Raw genomic sequence first — 17,463 nt, forward strand, 5'->3', positions numbered from 1 at the left:
CTAGTCACCGTGCCAAACATTTGTTAACATTCTTTATAAAAAGTGGTTAATATTCATCAGCCTCTTTAATTTGAGGGGGAGATATTGGTAGCAGGACTTACTGGCACAGTGCACCTCGTGATAAAATTAGGTTCTTTTATGTTACTGCAAAACCTAGGATAATGATAGATTTATTTTTCAAAATATCATCTGGGCTACTACGGAGGCTTCGAGTTGGCCAGGGCCTTGATAAAAGTCACTTATACATCCCGGGAATCATAAGCAAGATGCTCTTACCTCCTGTCATAACTCTAGCAGGCAATCCCCACTCTGTAGAATCCTAAATGGTAAGCTAAAATCATTTGCAGCTGCACATTAAATACTAAATGGAAGGTTAGCATAAGCAGAACCTAGCAGTAATGTGGGTTAGATTTCAGGCAGTTTAGCCATCACGGGCCAAACCACAACTTAGTTGGTGCCTCTCTGTGCAAATAGCTGACAGCCTAAGTCTTACTCTTGATGAGTTACTGTCCATAATACCTAGCCACAATGACAATGAAACAATCTTTAATATTGGAAAGTTGATATTATATACAGGATGGTTCCCAAACTATTATTATCATATAAACTCCTGGTCAGAAGGAGTCATAATAATCATTGAGGACAGCTACTCATTTGTCTCCACCAAGAGGTGGATCCAAACTCTTCTGAAACACCTTTCTCAAGGGTAACCAGTTTTTTGCCCTGATTCCTAGGGAGTTCTTCTTTCCACCACTGGGGATAAAGAAAGCTCAAGGAGATACTTTAGTTCAGTGCCCTCTGGGATCCTACAGATCAAGTCCAAACAATATTTATAGACTGTTGTTTTCTCACCCCTCCCTTCTAGTCTTATCTAACTCAGACTAATCATCGCCAATTCCTCCAATGGTTCTCAAGTACCTGGCTTTCAGGCTTTCAGTTCCCTCCTCATCCTGGTCACTCTCTTTTGAATATGTTATATTTTGTCTGAGCTCCTCTTACAGTGAAGTTATGAGAAAGAAACACAAATGTCGACCTATATTCTGGCCAAGAGAATATAGAAATCTAGGGAGTGTTGAATTGTCCCCTCTCATATGATAAAAAGTACACCAGTGGTATTGTATGCTAAGATTACATTTGCTTTTTTGGCAACTGTGTCATCCTCTCTTTTACCATGCTGATGGGCATCCAACTAAATAAACCCCTAGGTCTTATCCACACCATATTCCTGCAGAAATTTTCAATCAGCTTTGGTGGATGTGGACAGTGGTGAGTACGGCAGGGATCTGAAACTCAATGGTATCTTGATCAGGTCTCTAAATTTCAAGAGGACCGACTGGTTGTGGGACTGTGGACAAGGGTTTTTCCCAAGCCTCTGGTGTGTGCAAAACCTGCAGCAGTGAGCATTCAAACTCAAGGCCCAAGTCACACAGCATTCAAATCAACTAGGAGAATGGAAGAAACAAATTCTCACCTAAAAACAGCAGACAGAAGAATGGAAGGGGAGGTCCAAACACTGTTATGAATCTGAAATCCACCTAGTGTTTTTCAGCAAGAGTCCAATGGGGTTTCTTGGTTAACCACCAAGCATCAACGCAAAGCACTAAAATCCTAGTGGACTGGGACTCCTAAGGGTGCGTATAGAAGGGAAAGGAAAACATCTAGAAGAATGTATAGAGCCAACTGCCTGGAGTAAGAATGTGCATGGTAGCCCCTCCCTGGCTTTAATCAGTACTACTGGCCTGTGCTTTCATGAGTAATAAAACTTGGCTTAAAAGAAAAGAGAGAGATGTAAAGAAACCAGAAGTAGACACGTGGGCATGCCTACACACACACACACACACACACACACACACAAAACTCTATTTAATGGAAAGAAAAAAACTCAATGCTACAGCTCATTTTTCCAGTATAGATGCCAGATTGTTTTTATTTATTTAAGGAATAAACTTACTGTGTGGCAGAAGGGTTTTGCTTTAATTAGGATTTCCTGTTGTCCCAAATGCATATGTGTGGTGGGTGTGAAAGGAAATTAGTAATCTGTGGCAGGCCTCTTTTTCCTTAACCACTTTTGATCCTGGTACCAATCAGCCAGGCATTAGTGGAAGTTGAAAGGCAGTCACAAAATTAACTGTGCCCTTTTAGCTATGGATTCAACAAAATGCAGCAAAAGAGGAAAAAAAAGTTTTCTTTTCAAACAGAAATATGTTACTGTTTGATAATAATAATATTTTAAATTTTTTTTAATGTTTACTTATTTATTTTGGGGGAAAGAGAGAGAGAGCGAGAGAGAGAGCTCTCACAAGTGGGGAAGGGTCAGAGAAACAGGGAGAGAGAGAATCTCAAGGAGGCTCCGTGCTGTCAGCGCACAGCCCAATGCCAGGCTCCATCTCATGAACAGTGAGATCATGATCTGAGCTGAAAGCAAGAGTCGGACGCTTAACCGATTGAGCCACCCAGGTGCCCGATAATAATCGTATTTTAGCTGTGATGATCATATCCTAAGTTACTTGAAAAAGAAAGCTTAACTCTTTGGAAGAGCTCCTGGATATGGATTTTCCCCAAAAGCTTATTGCTGTAACATTTGGATTTATAATATTTGCAATTTCACAAGATAGGCTCATAAACACACCAGATATGCACATACAGCCAGGAAGAGGATTCATGCTACTTGAGCAAACACCTGCATCAAGCCGTCTTCTCCTGGGTCACAATTTTCTGTTATTAGTTTGGAGAAATGGGGTAGGCAAGAGCAATTTTCCAAGATTCCCAAGAACTAGTTTCACCTGCATGTGTCTCAGGCCCAAGTCAATCAGAATTAGGGCTGACTTGGTATTTGTCACTTCCCATTGTCAATCTTACAAGAATGGAAGAATTTTCCTCTCCATGGTCTTAGCTAAAGCAGCTCCAGTCCTTTTTTAAAGCTAGAATGGTTTTGAGGCCAGCTGATGAAACAAATGAGGCGACCACATTAAGGAAATTGAAACAATAGTAGAGCTGTATTTTTGGGCATAATTTGGGCATTTCAGAGAAAGAACATCAGTTACTCTGAATGTCAAGGTAGCAAGGATTGATGGAGACATGCCTGTCTTCTCATTCCTCTTAACAACTGCTAAACACACCTGTCATTCTCTTAAAGGAAATGACAGAGTAGTTGTCTTATGAACACTATACTGAACCTCTTCTGCTAAATTGTGGGTAATGGTTTTGAGATGTTGACTTTTAACCCGAGGGATTATATTGTCACTGTAGACTTTACCGTTGAAACTTACAACCATGCATTCCAGAATTTAAAGTCATAGCACTCCCTCAAATCACAAATGGAAAAGGACTGTTGGCAAAAGTCCCGTATACCATCCCTCGACATGAAATGCTTACTCCTCAGGGCCCATTTGAAAATACGAGTTTCCATGTTATACTGTTAACGTGAAGGGTTACTTTACAGCAATTTCACCGATGCCTCTTCCAAAGTTTCTCCCTGTGTCTTTTTCAGTTTTAATCCATCCTCACCTCACCGATGGTCTTTGGATCCAAAGAGATCCTTTAGATGTGCGGAAACTTGTAGACCATTAAGAGATTTTTTTTTTTTCCAAATTCAGTGCTTCCTTCGCCTACTTTTCACGCTGCTTTATTGGTCAGTCAGGTTACGGTCACTATAAATTACATACATTCTGGCTTGGAGTTACTGACCGCATCCGTACTTCCATCAGTCATCCCCTTACAGGGCTTGGGTGGCTGACAGGGAAGTGACAAAAGCTGACTTACAGTGTGTGCAGCAGCTGACAAGGGTGTCCTCTGCACTGGTGTCCTTCGATGACTGCGATTATCCCACAGGACAATCTGGCCCGAGTAAGTCCCACCAACCACCAAGTTGGGATGGAAACGAGCGAAGCACACTGACATCACAGAGGACTGGGAGGAGAAAGGGGGAGAAATGTGTACTGTGAAATGGTTGGAGAAGGCTTGTTTCTTCCTGAAGAGAAAACAGTTCATCACATCAACTCAACACATCCTGGAAAACAAAAAGCAGTTGTTAAATGCAAAATTAGTAGATCATTTTGTACCTAAATGCAGACTTTTTTCTTGAGAAAGTTGGTCAACGGTTACCCCTTGAAACTTGAAATTTGATGTCCTGGCCATGTCCTCAAATATTAATTCTCCACTAAAATCTTTACAAAGTAATTCTTTACTCTGAGGGCATGGCTACATGAAATTATACTATGTACAGTGTTGGCAAAGCCTCAAGGACTTTGAGACGTGGTGCTTTTTTGGGATTTTTGTTTTTGGCTTAATGTAGACTTCTAGGAAGTATACTGACCTCAGACTGATCAACTGGTTCCTCCCTAAATTCCCTCACCTCCCATGGGCATTCTCCTGACCTTAATCCTGCCCACTTCAGACAATTCTTAATGTTATTCTTTGCCCTATTTTAACAAAGTCAGGAGTGGATTTCAGTCCAACTCTACCAGGGCCTGTCATAGCATCACGAATGTGGTTTTTGAAATTCCACAAAAGACTACTGGACACTACATTATATAGGAAATTACTTAGGACCAGGATACACTTAAAATCAGGTTAAGTTGGCTGTTTCACATTTGTTAAAAAGTCCATTTTTATTCCCATAGAGCTTTCATGTTTGCATTTATTTATATGTGGAAGCAATTATTTTTAAGAAATGCATTTCATCCTTCCAATTAAGTTCAATGAATGACCTTGTGTATAAGAAAGGCACTGTACCAGGCATAATGGGAATACAAAGGTAGTCATTGCCCTCAATAAACTTGCGCCCTGATAAAGGAAACTAAAAAGCATGCATGCTGATGACCAAAACTGCATTTGCTGCTAGTTCATACGTGCTAGTCCAAGCCTTCATATGAAATAGAAAAAGGTGCCTCTTTGCATAGACATAGTCACGTGGGAGAGGTGCCTGCCATGGCTAGTGGAGAGTGAGGTGGATCTTTGTCCTCACTTGTCCCTTGGGTTTGATATCCTTGCACAATTTGCACACACAAGTGTGTGAACGTGATTCATGCCATGACTAAATCACAGCAGCATGCGTGTGTGTGCATGTATGTCTTTGTGTGTGTGTGGGGGGGAGGTGAGTGTGGAAGATTAGCTGGGAGAGGGGAGAAAAGAGGAGCGTGGAAAGAGTGGATGGTTCAAGAGACCTCATGAATGGGAATGAATCACCCCTTGAAATACAGGTGGAACACTCAGCACGTGGAGAGGAAAAGAAGCAGGCACTCCTGGGAGATGAGATGATAGGGAGAAGATTACAGGCACCCAAACAGAGGCTGGTGAACAGCCCACAGTCTTGTTTGGCTGGGAAGAAGGTTGCATGGTAGAGGCAGACGGTAGGGAATGTGGCTTAAAAGGCCACTCGGGCCAGACAAGAGAGGGCCTTGAATGGCAGGCACTGTTTGGAATTATTCCCACGAGCAACAGTGAGAAATCACAGCATTCTGAAGAAAAATGGGAGAGGATCAAAGGTTGTAGCTGATAAGCCAGCAAAGTAGGAAAGTGAATGAAAAAACATTATGATCTTTTCCTGACTGGGAAGCTAGACATCCATTTCTAAAAAGATCAGATCGACTATCAACCTAACTCTTCCTTGTCTGAAGCAGCCTCAGCTATGCTGAGGTAGAATAAAGAATGCAGACTATTTTTCAGTGTCATGTTTTCCTAGTTTGAATGATTTTCAGTTCCAATTCCTTGAACACGATTAGATGGAGAACATGCTTGTGCCCCAATCTGGTTTTCATAAAGTTCAAGAATAACTCTCAATAATGATACTGAATTAAAGAAAAAGAAAATAATGCTGGTCAGCTTCTTGTTTTACACATCCCACAGAAACGATTCTTAGTTTTCAACTGATGAAATTCTTATGTTGTTTGAGCTATGTTGGAAACATTTTCTTTAAAGCTTCAGACTTAAAATTATCCAGGTGGTATCAGCAACTGAATTTACCAAAGCTCCAATCAATATGGATAAAGGAATACCATTAAATTAGGAAAATCTAGAACTCAACCACTTGATTGCTTTTGTGTTTGAGTTAATTCCCAGCAAACACTGTTCCAAACTTTGAACAGTTTGCTAAGAGTCTAAACTAGAGAAAAGTAAGCAGTGGATGTTCTTCTACGAAACCGAAACGCATAGTTGTCAATCACCTAGAATCCAACTCCAGGAAGTGAGAATGCTTTCTAATTCCTACTTTTTCATTCATTCACTTGTTTTTCATTCATTCATTCATTCATTCACTCATTCATTCATCAAACACAATGATGCCCACTGAGTACTAATGAAACCATTTCAAAAAATTTTAAATGTGATAAAAACTCCCACTCTTGAAATCAGAATTCTATTTGCATTTGACAAAAAGTCAAATTCATGCTAAACAGAGTCACAATCCCTTAGAGCCCTGGAGTTCTGCTACGAGAGTCTACTTTGTTTTGCTGCAAATCAATCTTTACAACATCTCCATGAGGAAAAAGAGTAGACACATTTATTTTTATATTTGGAAGATTAGAAATGGAAGAGTAGTTATGTGATTGTCAATTTCACTTATATTTTAAGCTCCATACATTAATTATAATATGCATTCTACATATTATAGACTATAAAGGTGCAAAACAGATCTCCAGGGTATGCTACACTTGACATACTATCATTCATATGGAAACACTAAGGCAGTATGATCTCAATTATCTAGATGTAAAGTTTAAAATTTAGTCATTTCTTGAGATGTTTTTAAGTGCCCCAATGTTTGATGTAATGGTGACAAACATTTGGATGATTGACTGAATTTTTTTATTTTTCATCCAAATGTTTAGGTTCTGTCAGTCACATGGGAACAGTCCCCTAATTGCAGAGAAAGCTCTTCTTCTTATTTGGAAAGTCTGCATCAACCCCGAGGAATAAAGTCTTGGAAAAACCCCTGTGATCTCCTGCTCTTCGTACAGCTCCTGATCTACTTGTTGTTGCCAATTGTCTTGGAATTTATTGACTGTCAGCATAGACAGCAAAGGATGATATCATCCTGTCAGTTATATCGATTTGGTAAAGGGTAAAAACAGCATTCCAGAAGCATTGACTGACACTATTAAAATACGTGGGTTTTCTTGTTGTTCTCATTTGCACACTACATTTTCTGAAGACATATTTTATGGAAAACATTATCAATAATATTAATGTTACTTTAAAAAATGTCATCACTTTCCTAAGCATTTAAAATTTTGTAATTAATTCAGTTATTCAGGGTCATAATAAAGTGCTATTAAGTTGTATGGTAAATACAATTTAGACAAGCAAAATTAATTGAAAACAAGAAGCTTCCCTACCTTGTTATTCTTAGTTTTATAAGAATATGTAACTATATAGATATTTTTGGAGTTTTAACTTATTACTTATTTTATTTTATTCTTTAACATATAAGAGGCTTAGATTTATTTTGAGAAACAGCATATGCCTTTAAACATTCAAATCAAGTAGTTTACACGAGTGGAAAAATAGTGCTAAAGTTGATGAGAATTTCTGGATAATGTTAATGTCTAATCAGTATAAGTTTTTCTGACACCACAGTCGAATGTTTTTATAAGGCTAGTGATTTCATCAATATGGCTCAGAAATATGATTAACTAGTTACTAGTACGTTAAAAACTTGATGTAAAACTGGTGAGTGTGACCTGATATATTCCAACACAGGTGACACAGAGACAGTATCACACCAAGAACCACTGTATCCAAGGGGGCAAGCACCACATTTTGATTATTTCTGTATCATAGTTCCATCAAATCAGGACAAGCAAGGTTTTGAGACTATGTTTTAAGGATCAGGGCGTCTCTAGTGACAGGTTCTGGTTTCCTACGCAGACATGGCAGCCCAGATGGTCCTGGGGAAACTTTATTTTTCAATCTTGAGCAGACCGCATGGTTACTGGCCGTCCCCGCAAAGGCAGCCTCTTCCCCTATGCCTGTTGCCACACGTTCACTTGCACACGAGCTGACCCACTATAAAGGATTCCATACCCTCATCATCTATTTCAAGAAAAGGCAGTTTGTGTTCCCCCATTCACAGGGTGAATTCAGAGACGAGACGGGTGGAGACGCCACTTTCAACGTCTCCCTTCACTCCCGACACACACAGCATCAATTGCAGTCGGCCCCAACCCCTCCTTCAGCGGCTCTGGGGGCTGTTTTCTATTTTATAGAGCTAATCCTGGCCAGTTGAGGGTCGGTACTTCCCCTTAACCACAGACCCAGATGCCCAGGGCAAATAGCCTCTGGTCACTGTTGGTTGGGCAGCTTGCTCCTTATGTTCACGTTTGATACGGTTGCCCGAGTCCTTTTGTGTATGGCACCCTGCCCACTCCCCAGCCACCGTGCCTGGGTTGGTGGGGAGAGGGGTCCTGCATTCAAAAGCATCTCCTATTTCAAGTACCATCTCTTCTGGGGAGAGGTTGGTCCCAAGAGGGAATGGCCATATTGTTGCCATATGCTCTTTAATGGTGGCTGACATTTTATTTGCCTAAAAGTAAATGCTTAACTGTCAGAGGGCTGTGAGGCAGACAGATCAGATGCTTCTGGCTACTAGTGAGCTAGAATAGATTTCTGCAAGTACCTAAGAAACCCACAAAGATATTTCTTTTGTTAATGAAAACACGCATAATTAGAGAAAACTGCTGTCGAAAACCCCTCTTACAGGCAATCATGTAGCACCAGGCATCTGACAACATGGAAGGTGCGAAGGTGGTAAAGCCAAGACATGAGTCATGAATTGGGCACTTAACTTTAATTGAAATGAAGGAACGGGTCTCTTTTCCTTTCAGAGCTCTCTTTTCTTTTGTCTAAGTCTCTATCCCAAGGTGCACAGTTCATTCATCTAAACTCTAAGAGTGACCATCTACTGAAAGTTCTCACCCCATTAGTAATGGAAGTGCCCAGGAGCAATGACTAAATGAGCTTGCTTGCTACCTCTTGACTCAGTTTATATGAAAAAAAAAAAAAAAAAAGCAGCTGATTTTAATATTTGATTTCCCAAAGATTAGGAACCTCTCATTATCATCATCTTTCCTATGATCCCTTGGGATTTTTGTACCTTTCAGTAGTGAGATGCTTCTGTGTACCAAGAGACAGACCTGGACTGTGTACTGAGAATACAAAGTTGGTGGACAAACCACAATGAGATGCCCACGAGGATGGCTATGATTTAAAAATGTTTGCATGTCAATTACACCTCAAAAAAGCTGGGGGTGGGGGGAACCAAAAAAGGGGGGAATACCAAGCACTGGTGAGGATATGGAGAAATGGGAACACTCACACAATACCAATAGGAATGTAACATAAGGCAGCCATTCTAGACAACATGCTGGCAGTTCTTGAACAAGTTAAACACAGAGTTAACATATGATCCAACAATTCCACTCCTCGGTATACACCTAAGATAACTGAAAACATCTGACAATGCAGAAACTTGTACACGCATGTTCACAGCAGCATTATTCATTATAGCCAAACAGTGCAAATAACCCAAACATCCATCAACTGAGGAGTAGATAAATAAAATGTGGTAAATCCATACCATGGAATATTAATCACAAATAAAAAGGGACACAGTACTGATACAGGCTATAACATAGATGAACGTTGAAAGCATCATGCTAAGTGAGACAAGTCACAAAAGGCCACATATTGTATGATTCTATTTATACGAAATGTCCAGAATAGGCAGATTCATAGGGACAGAAAGCAGATCAGCGGTTGCTTAACATGGAGGTCAGGGGGACAATGGGGAGTGACTACTAATGGGCATAAGGTTTATTTTGGGGGTGATAAAAACTTTCTAGAATGATGTAGTGGTTATCGTGGCACAACTTGGGGAATACACTAAAAAAACCCCCCACTGAATTCTATACCTTAAAAGGGTGAATTTTATCTCAATTTTTAAAAGAGTTAGTGTGCAGACACCTTCTGATTTCATGGAGCTTACCAACCTTATTTATCTTCGGGACAATTGTCTGGACTATTTTGATCATTCTTTCCTCAAACAAAGTTATTTGATTTTTTTTTTTTTTACTTCCCCTTGAACATTTCCTTCAATTTCTACTCTTTGAGAGGCACTGAGGTGGAAAGGGAGGGTTGGCACACTTGAAGTCCCTAAAGCTGACCTCCTGCTCTGATGCCTGCTAGCTGTGTGAATCTTCTAAGCCTTATTTTTTTTATTTTGTGCACATTTTCAAATTATTTATTTAAAAAAAACTATGGTGAAATACACATAAAATTTATCATGCTAACCATTTAAAATTTTTTGTAATGTTTATTTATTTTTTAGAGAGAGAGAGAGAGAGAGAGAGACAGAAACTGAAGCAGGCTCCAGGCCCTGAGCTGTCAGCCACAGAGCCTGACGCAGAGCTCGAACTCACGGACCGCGAGATCATGACCTGAGCCGAAGTCAGACGCTTAATGACTGAGCCACCCAGGTGCCCCTCATGTTACACCATTAACCATTGGTGTAAATGTTACACCATTTTTAAGTGTACAGCTCAGTGACATTAAGTACACCCGCACTGTTGTGCAACCATCACCGCCATCCATCTCAGAACATTTTCACCTCCCCCAACTGTAACTCCATGTCCGCTAAACACTAATTCCTCATTCCTCCTCTAAGCCCTTAGCAACCACCATTCTACTTTGTTTCTATGAGTTTGACTACTCTGGGAGACTCACATACATGGACTAGTGTAGTATTTGTCCTTTTGTGACTGGTTTATCTCACTCAACACAATGTGCTAATGGTGTTAGTACACCCATGTAATGCTCCAAATGTTACTACACTCATGGTGTAGCAGGTCCCATAATTCCCTTCCCTTTTAAGGCTGACTGATATTCCATTGTATGTTTATGCTCCCACTTTGTTTATCTGTTTACCTGTCAGTGGACATTAGGGATTGCTTCCACATTTTGGCTATTATGAATAATGTTACTATGAATATGGGTGTACGTACAAATATTTCTTCAGGATCCTGCTTTCAGTTATTTGGGGTATATACCTGTAGGTGGAATTGCTGGATCATACTCCATTTCTAATTTTTTTAAACTGTCATACTGTTTTCTATAGAGGTTATATTTTACATTCCTACCAGCCATGCACAAATGTTCTGATCCCTCCACATGCTTGACGGCCCTTGTCATTTTCTACTTTCATCCTGTTTTGTTTTTTATAGTAGCCATCCTAATGGGAGTCTGAATTCTCAATTCATAACAGGAGAATGATAGTTCTCGCCCTGCCTACAAGCAGGTCATTTTCTTTGCCTCTGTTCCCTGGGGCTGTTGGAAGATTTGAATTTAGTAATGCAGTTTAAGACTGATAAACAATATGCCCCCATATAGTGCCACACATGACTACTTTGCGATTTGGAGAAACATTCCTGTGGAAAGTGAAGGTCCAGAGGACTCCTCATTTTGCTTAACGAATCCTTCCTAAGCAATTCTCATAGTAATGCTTGCTCCTGCCTTGATAATCGAGGTTGACAAACTGTCTCCAGAAGTGTTACTGCACCTTTTGTTACATGGTTTAACTCTTTGGAGTCCTTATTTTTGACAAGCCCTGCTTCCTGTCTGGGACACTGACTCTATTTCCTGTTCCACAGACCTTCATGGCTGGTTATACTTCCTGTTGCGGGTGGCAATTCCAAGTCCTGATATTTAATAAGTTTGGATAATGAGGAAGAGAAGGAAGAGGGAAAATGGTGCAATGTTGGCACCAGAAATGACTGCAATAAAGACCAAGATTAGATTCATGTCACATTGTCGTTCATATGCATGGCAAGCACTGCAATTTTGGGTGACATTAGGATCTAAATTGTAGTTGGTAGTACATTCAGTGCAAGTACTTCTGAATACCACAAAATTTCAGGGCAATGGGATAATCTGCACACTATTCCCAAAAAGTTTTCTGAAATCAGATTCTTTTTTTTTTTTTTTTTTTTTTTTTTTTTAACCACATTTCACACCTTGAATCAGTGCTGGGAAACTACTTATATGTGATGTGACTTTGTATCTAATTTTTACTTACTCATCATTCACCTGTATCATCCATATAGGTGTGTGGACCCCTTAGACTGTGTTATAAATCATTGTTACTCCAAATTTGCTTGTACCTTAGCATCATCTGAAGAGCTTAAAAAAAGATTCCTCATGCTCAAGGCACATCCCACACCAACTAAATCAATTTCTGGGGGTAGGACTCAGGCATCAAAATTTTTAAAAGTTCCACAGGAAATTTCATGCGTAGTTAAGTGAAAAGTACGGTTTTAAATCAGTGGTTCTCAAACTTATCTGAACACAAGAAGCACTTAGAGAGTTTATTAAAAACAGATTCCTGGGTCCCAGCCTGGAACTACTGAATGAGGATTTCAAAGAGGCCTGGTGGTCCATGGATTTAACACATGCCCAGGATCTTGTTGAATTGTTGTTGAGAAGTTTGGAGAACCCAAGTCGAAAACAATGAATTTGTAGACTATGACCCAGTCACAGTGGGATGCGTTTCCTTTTGCATCAATATAGGCCATGCCTGGGTTGTTTCCTTCATGGATCACATGCTTTGGTCACAACCTGCCCAACAGAGACACATGTAGTATAATAATTGTTCATCTGCTACAATGCCTTGCTTAATTCCCTTCAATTTTATTTGCTAGCTTTTACATTTCCTTCCCCTTTCTTCTTCCTCTCCCTTCCTAAAAGATTGAGCTCTTAGAATAGGATCAATAAAAAGGGCAGTGAAGGTTTGGTTCCCAACTTCCCTTCAGCATCACTCTTCACACTGGCACCAAACATCTGAAAGTTCTTATTTATTAGTAAGAAGGATAACAAACATCATCATTGTCACACCATTTACATTGTTATGCGCTGCGGGGGTGTTCCAAAATTTTTGAGTACCTACTAAGTGCCAAACCTGGTATATATTGCTGTATCAGTCCTACTAGGTGAGTAATTTTTGCCTTCATTATTTCAGATTAGGAAACCCAGGCATGGACACATAAAGCCACTGACTTGGATCAAATGAATACCAGGTGACAAAGCCCAGATTTGAACTACAGGCTGGCTGATTTAGAAGCCAGTGTGCCACGAAACATTGTATCAGTTGAAAACCAGGTGCATTTTCTCTTGGAGGTACACAAACTCCCGCTCCTAAGTGCCACGCCTCTGACTTCACACTGCGGGCTGATAATCACTGACTAAGCCTCATTCATCCCCGCATGGCAGACAGGGATTTGGGGCACCCTGGCTGCTACAGTGGCCTTGAGTCTCCAACCCCTCTCCGGTTGGACTTATGTTGCCGGTATAGAGAATGATCACGTGACTCAGCTCTTAGCCTACCAGTTGTGACAGGTGACAACAGAGCTAATTAGTACCAATTGTGGTGATATTTACCATGAGGTGGGTACTTCCTGCTGCGAACTGATTGAGACCAATTAATCATTTCATAGGAGTCTACTGAACAGCTAGCAGCTGGAAACCGATTGCATCACTACTGACAAGCTCTGTATTTATTGTCACTGCTTTGGGAGAAAAGTGTTGTGTTTTCATCTTGTCACTATGCAGCCAAACCAAAAATGCCGTTCCAATGCAACAATTTCTTCGTAAATGAGTGTTTATCCCCCAAATAATTATGTGAATTGTTATTAATTATTGTAGAAGGGAAGAGTGCCCCTGAAAAAGCATTAACAAGACCAACCCAACAGCAAGGTGGAAAATCTTGGCAAAAAATCCTTTAAAATGCAAAGCCATTCTGGGATGTCTGGGGTGGCTCAGTTGTTTAAACAACCGACTTTTGATTTTGGCTCAGGTCATGAGCTCATGGTTGTGAGACTGAGCCCTGCACTGGGCTCTGCGCTGAGCCTGGGGCCTGCTTGGGATTCTCTCTCTCCCTCCCACTCTGCTCCTTCCCTCCTCTCAAAATAAATAAAGAAACATTGAAAAAATAAATAAAATGCAAAGTCATTCTTAGAAAGTAACTGCTTCAGACTATCACCTGCACAAAGCATTGGAAACATTCCTTGTGCTAGGTGTTGGCCTGGATAGGACCCACCTGGTGTTACACTGAACAACAACTGGGAAATTCCTATTTCTTTATAAAAGGAAAGTTTGTTTCCTTTACAACCTTGGTTTATAAAAGGAAAAGTGGCTCCTACCCCCCTTTTTTAATTAATATATATATTTTTAATTTTAGTTAACATAAAGTACAATATTGGTTTTAGGAGTAGAATTCATTTATCCATCACTTACATACAACACCCAGTGCTCATCACAACAAGTGCCCTCCTTAATGCCCATCACCCATCCAGCCAACCTCCCACCTCTCCCTCCGTCAACCTTAGTTGTTTCTCCTTCATTAAGAGTCTCTTGTGCTTTGTTCCCCTCTCCCTTCTCCCCCCCACCTTCCCATACGTTCATCCAGTTTGTTTCTTAAATTCCAATCCTATTTTAGTCATCACAACTAGTAAGAGTTCTATAGAGAAGTTGGCACAAATTTATATTTTATTTTTTCATAAATTCCTTATAATAGTTCTAGATTTTTAGAAAAGTAGTGAAGATAGAACAGTTTCCATACACCTCACACCCTTTTCCCTACTGTTAACACCTTCCCTGTTGTTACATTCATATAGCACATTTTTCACAAGGAATAAACCAATATCGATACACTGTTACTGAAATCCATGCTTTGTTCAGGTGTTCTTAAATTTTACCCAATGCCCTTTTCCTGCTCCAGGATTCCATCCAGGAGACACATCACCTAGTCATCATGTCCCCTAAGGTGTCTCTAGACTGTGACAATTTCTCAGACTTCTCCTGTTTTTGATGATTTTAACTGTTTTGAAGAGCACTGGTGGTCAGGAATTTCCTAGAATGTCCCTCAACTTGGGTTTAATTTTTTTTCTTATCATTAGGCCTAGACAAAAATCTTTTTAGGTCTTACAAACATTTGAACAAAAAGAAACCCGAGTTCCAGGTCAGTTAGTGAAAGGGGATTATAACACACACACACACACAGTCCATTTTTATAAATTTGTTCTAAAAACTTTACTATGGATAAAGCAAGGTGGGGCTGTACCCCCATATCTGGAAATAAGGCTCACTAAAACATGCTCAGGTCAAAGAAGCTTTCTCAGTACAGACTTCTAATCATTTACTCATCATTTAGTGTGTCTTTTTCAGGGAATAAGAAATCCAGTTGCTATGCCTGGGCTGGAATAGGATTGTGTTGCAAGCTGAAAGTGAACTTTTGCTTTATAAAAAGGACAAAAAAGCATAGGAAGAGATGAATATAGGGGTTGCTTTATATGTTAATGAGCACCAGCTTTCTTCAAATCAAATGTCTAAATCCTGCTTAATTAAAAAAAAAAAGGAAGTTGATATTTGGATATGTCATGTGTTGACATTCACCACTTTGACTTATGGGGGTACGAACTAAAGAGAACAGATTACTTTATTCAAGAGAGAAGGAAAAGACTTCCAATTTGACAGGAAAGAGTGTAGGCGGCATTAACTTCAGTACTTGTTAAAACATGAAGGATTAATAGCGAAAAAAGGGAGGGAAGAATTGTGAATGTCTCCAGTTCAGTATCTTCAAAAATGTTTGTGGTTTCTGAGAATGGCACACCCGACCACATGAAAGTGACGCTAAGGGACTCAGCCACACGACTTCTCTAAATCCAGAGCTGGGACTGCTCTCCTTTTACCATCAAACCATCTTACTTGAAGTGTAGCCACAAATTAAATTTATTTTTTATTGAAAAAGTACTAAGTCCTTACCAAGAGGGCAAACACAGCATTCAGAAACACTGGTCCCTCACCCCCTTCCCTGCCTCCTGCCTCCCCCACCCAACCTTGACAGAGTAAGCCATGTAAACCATGTAAAGAAGAGCCAGTTCGTAGTCTATGAATTTTTCCTTGGCCATGTACAAAAGGCAGTGATGGCTTTCAGCTGAATCTAACAGAATCCGGTTATCAGCTATTCTTTTTTACAAACACAATAATAAACAGGCTGATCAGATTCAGACCTGTTGTATTGGCAAAGAATGTCTAAAAACGATTGCACAATAGATCTGTCTTGCTTTGTGGACAATTTCTTTCTGAATTTGTAGGATTTGGGTTTTACGCTTGAGATGCAAAAAGGATGAAGAAAATATACAGCCTCCCTCTGTCTGTCACTCAACAACCCCCTGCTGATAAAATAAATCTACATTTGGAGCGTCCACCCAAAGAGTCATGGAATGTCCCACATTAGATTATTACCAAGCCACTTAGATGAGAAATTATAGGGGGACCATTAAAAAAAAAAAAAACAACAACCTAAGGCATTCCACTATGCAAACGCTCTTCACATGGGTTTTTTGATTGACTGTAGTGGTTTTGCCAGCTGTGACAGTGGATGGAATCAGTTGGGTCGTTTTAAATTTAGCAAGAAAATAAAAGAATTTTGCAAAAATAGGTCCTTTCTCATATTAAAACTACATGGTGAATACAGACCTCGGGGGAAACAAATGGGAAGTGAGGTCCTCCAGCCAAGAAGTGATGTGGCACAAAGGCAGAAGCAGTCTTTGTCTCTTTTCATCTGCCTGGAATTACTTAGATACGCTGATGCCTGCAGCATGGAGATGAACCAGATGACCTGTTAGACTGTGTCTAGCTTGGTGGTTCTATTGATACATTACTACTTTGAAGTGCTGAGAAGGACCAGAAAAAAATGGTGTAAGTGCCTGCTAAAAGATGGATGCAAGAGACAAGGGTGAACTGACTTTTGTGATTGTCACCCAATCCCGAGGCCCACCCAGTCCCCAATTTCCACACCAATGTTTTTCCCACTGAAGATTCTTTGATGTTTAACAAGAGACCCAAAGAACGAGAGAGACTAGAGTGTGGAAAGGGTTAGAAATCTGTCCTGGTTGCTCATTTCTAAGCAGAAAGAAATCCCCTCTCAACATAACATGTAGGTGTACTTAGAAGACCAGAGGATAAATAGGTATCAAATTCCCCAGTGTTCAACCTGAGCTGGTTTTTATTTTTTATTAAAAAAATTTTTTAATGTTTATTTATTTTTGAGACACAGAGAGAGACACAGCATGATGAGCAGGGGAGGGGCAGAGAGAGGGAGACACAGAATCTGAAGCAGGCTCCAGGCTCTGAGCTGTTAGCACAGAGCCCAATGTGAGGCTCGAACCCACAAACCACGAGATCATGACCTGAGCCAAAGTCGGATACCTAACTGACTGAGCCACCCGGGTGTCCCAATCTGGAGCTGGTTTTTAAAAGAGTGACAAAATAGAGAAACAAATTCAGTGACAAACAAAAATGTATGAATAAAAAATCCTTTGGGATCAAATGGCTAAATTTATAGCACTTTTGAGATTTTTCTCTGTCCTTTTTTTGTCTCCCAGGGGAAAACCCTACCTCACAAAACTCAGAATG

The 17,463-nt window shown here is 40.1% G+C and overlaps 1 protein-coding gene across 4 annotated transcripts in view; it reads right to left on the bottom strand.

Moving 5' to 3' along the window:
- DYNC1I1 (dynein cytoplasmic 1 intermediate chain 1) overlaps positions 1-17,463 on the bottom strand; it is a 321,789-nt gene that overhangs the window by 68,752 nt on the left and 235,574 nt on the right. For all 4 annotated transcript variants that reach the window (XM_086695920.1, XM_086695909.1, XM_086695921.1 and 1 more), the window contains one exon: positions 3,763-3,909. In XM_086695920.1, the coding sequence (XP_086552046.1) occupies positions 3,763-3,909 (147 nt within the window). The remainder of the gene's footprint in view (positions 1-3,762; positions 3,910-17,463) is intronic.

Source organism: Puma concolor, chromosome A2 (assembly GCF_028749965.1).
Source record: "Puma concolor isolate L17-30 chromosome A2, mPumCon1.1.hap2, whole genome shotgun sequence".
Classification (NCBI taxonomy): Eukaryota; Metazoa; Chordata; class Mammalia; order Carnivora; family Felidae; genus Puma; species Puma concolor.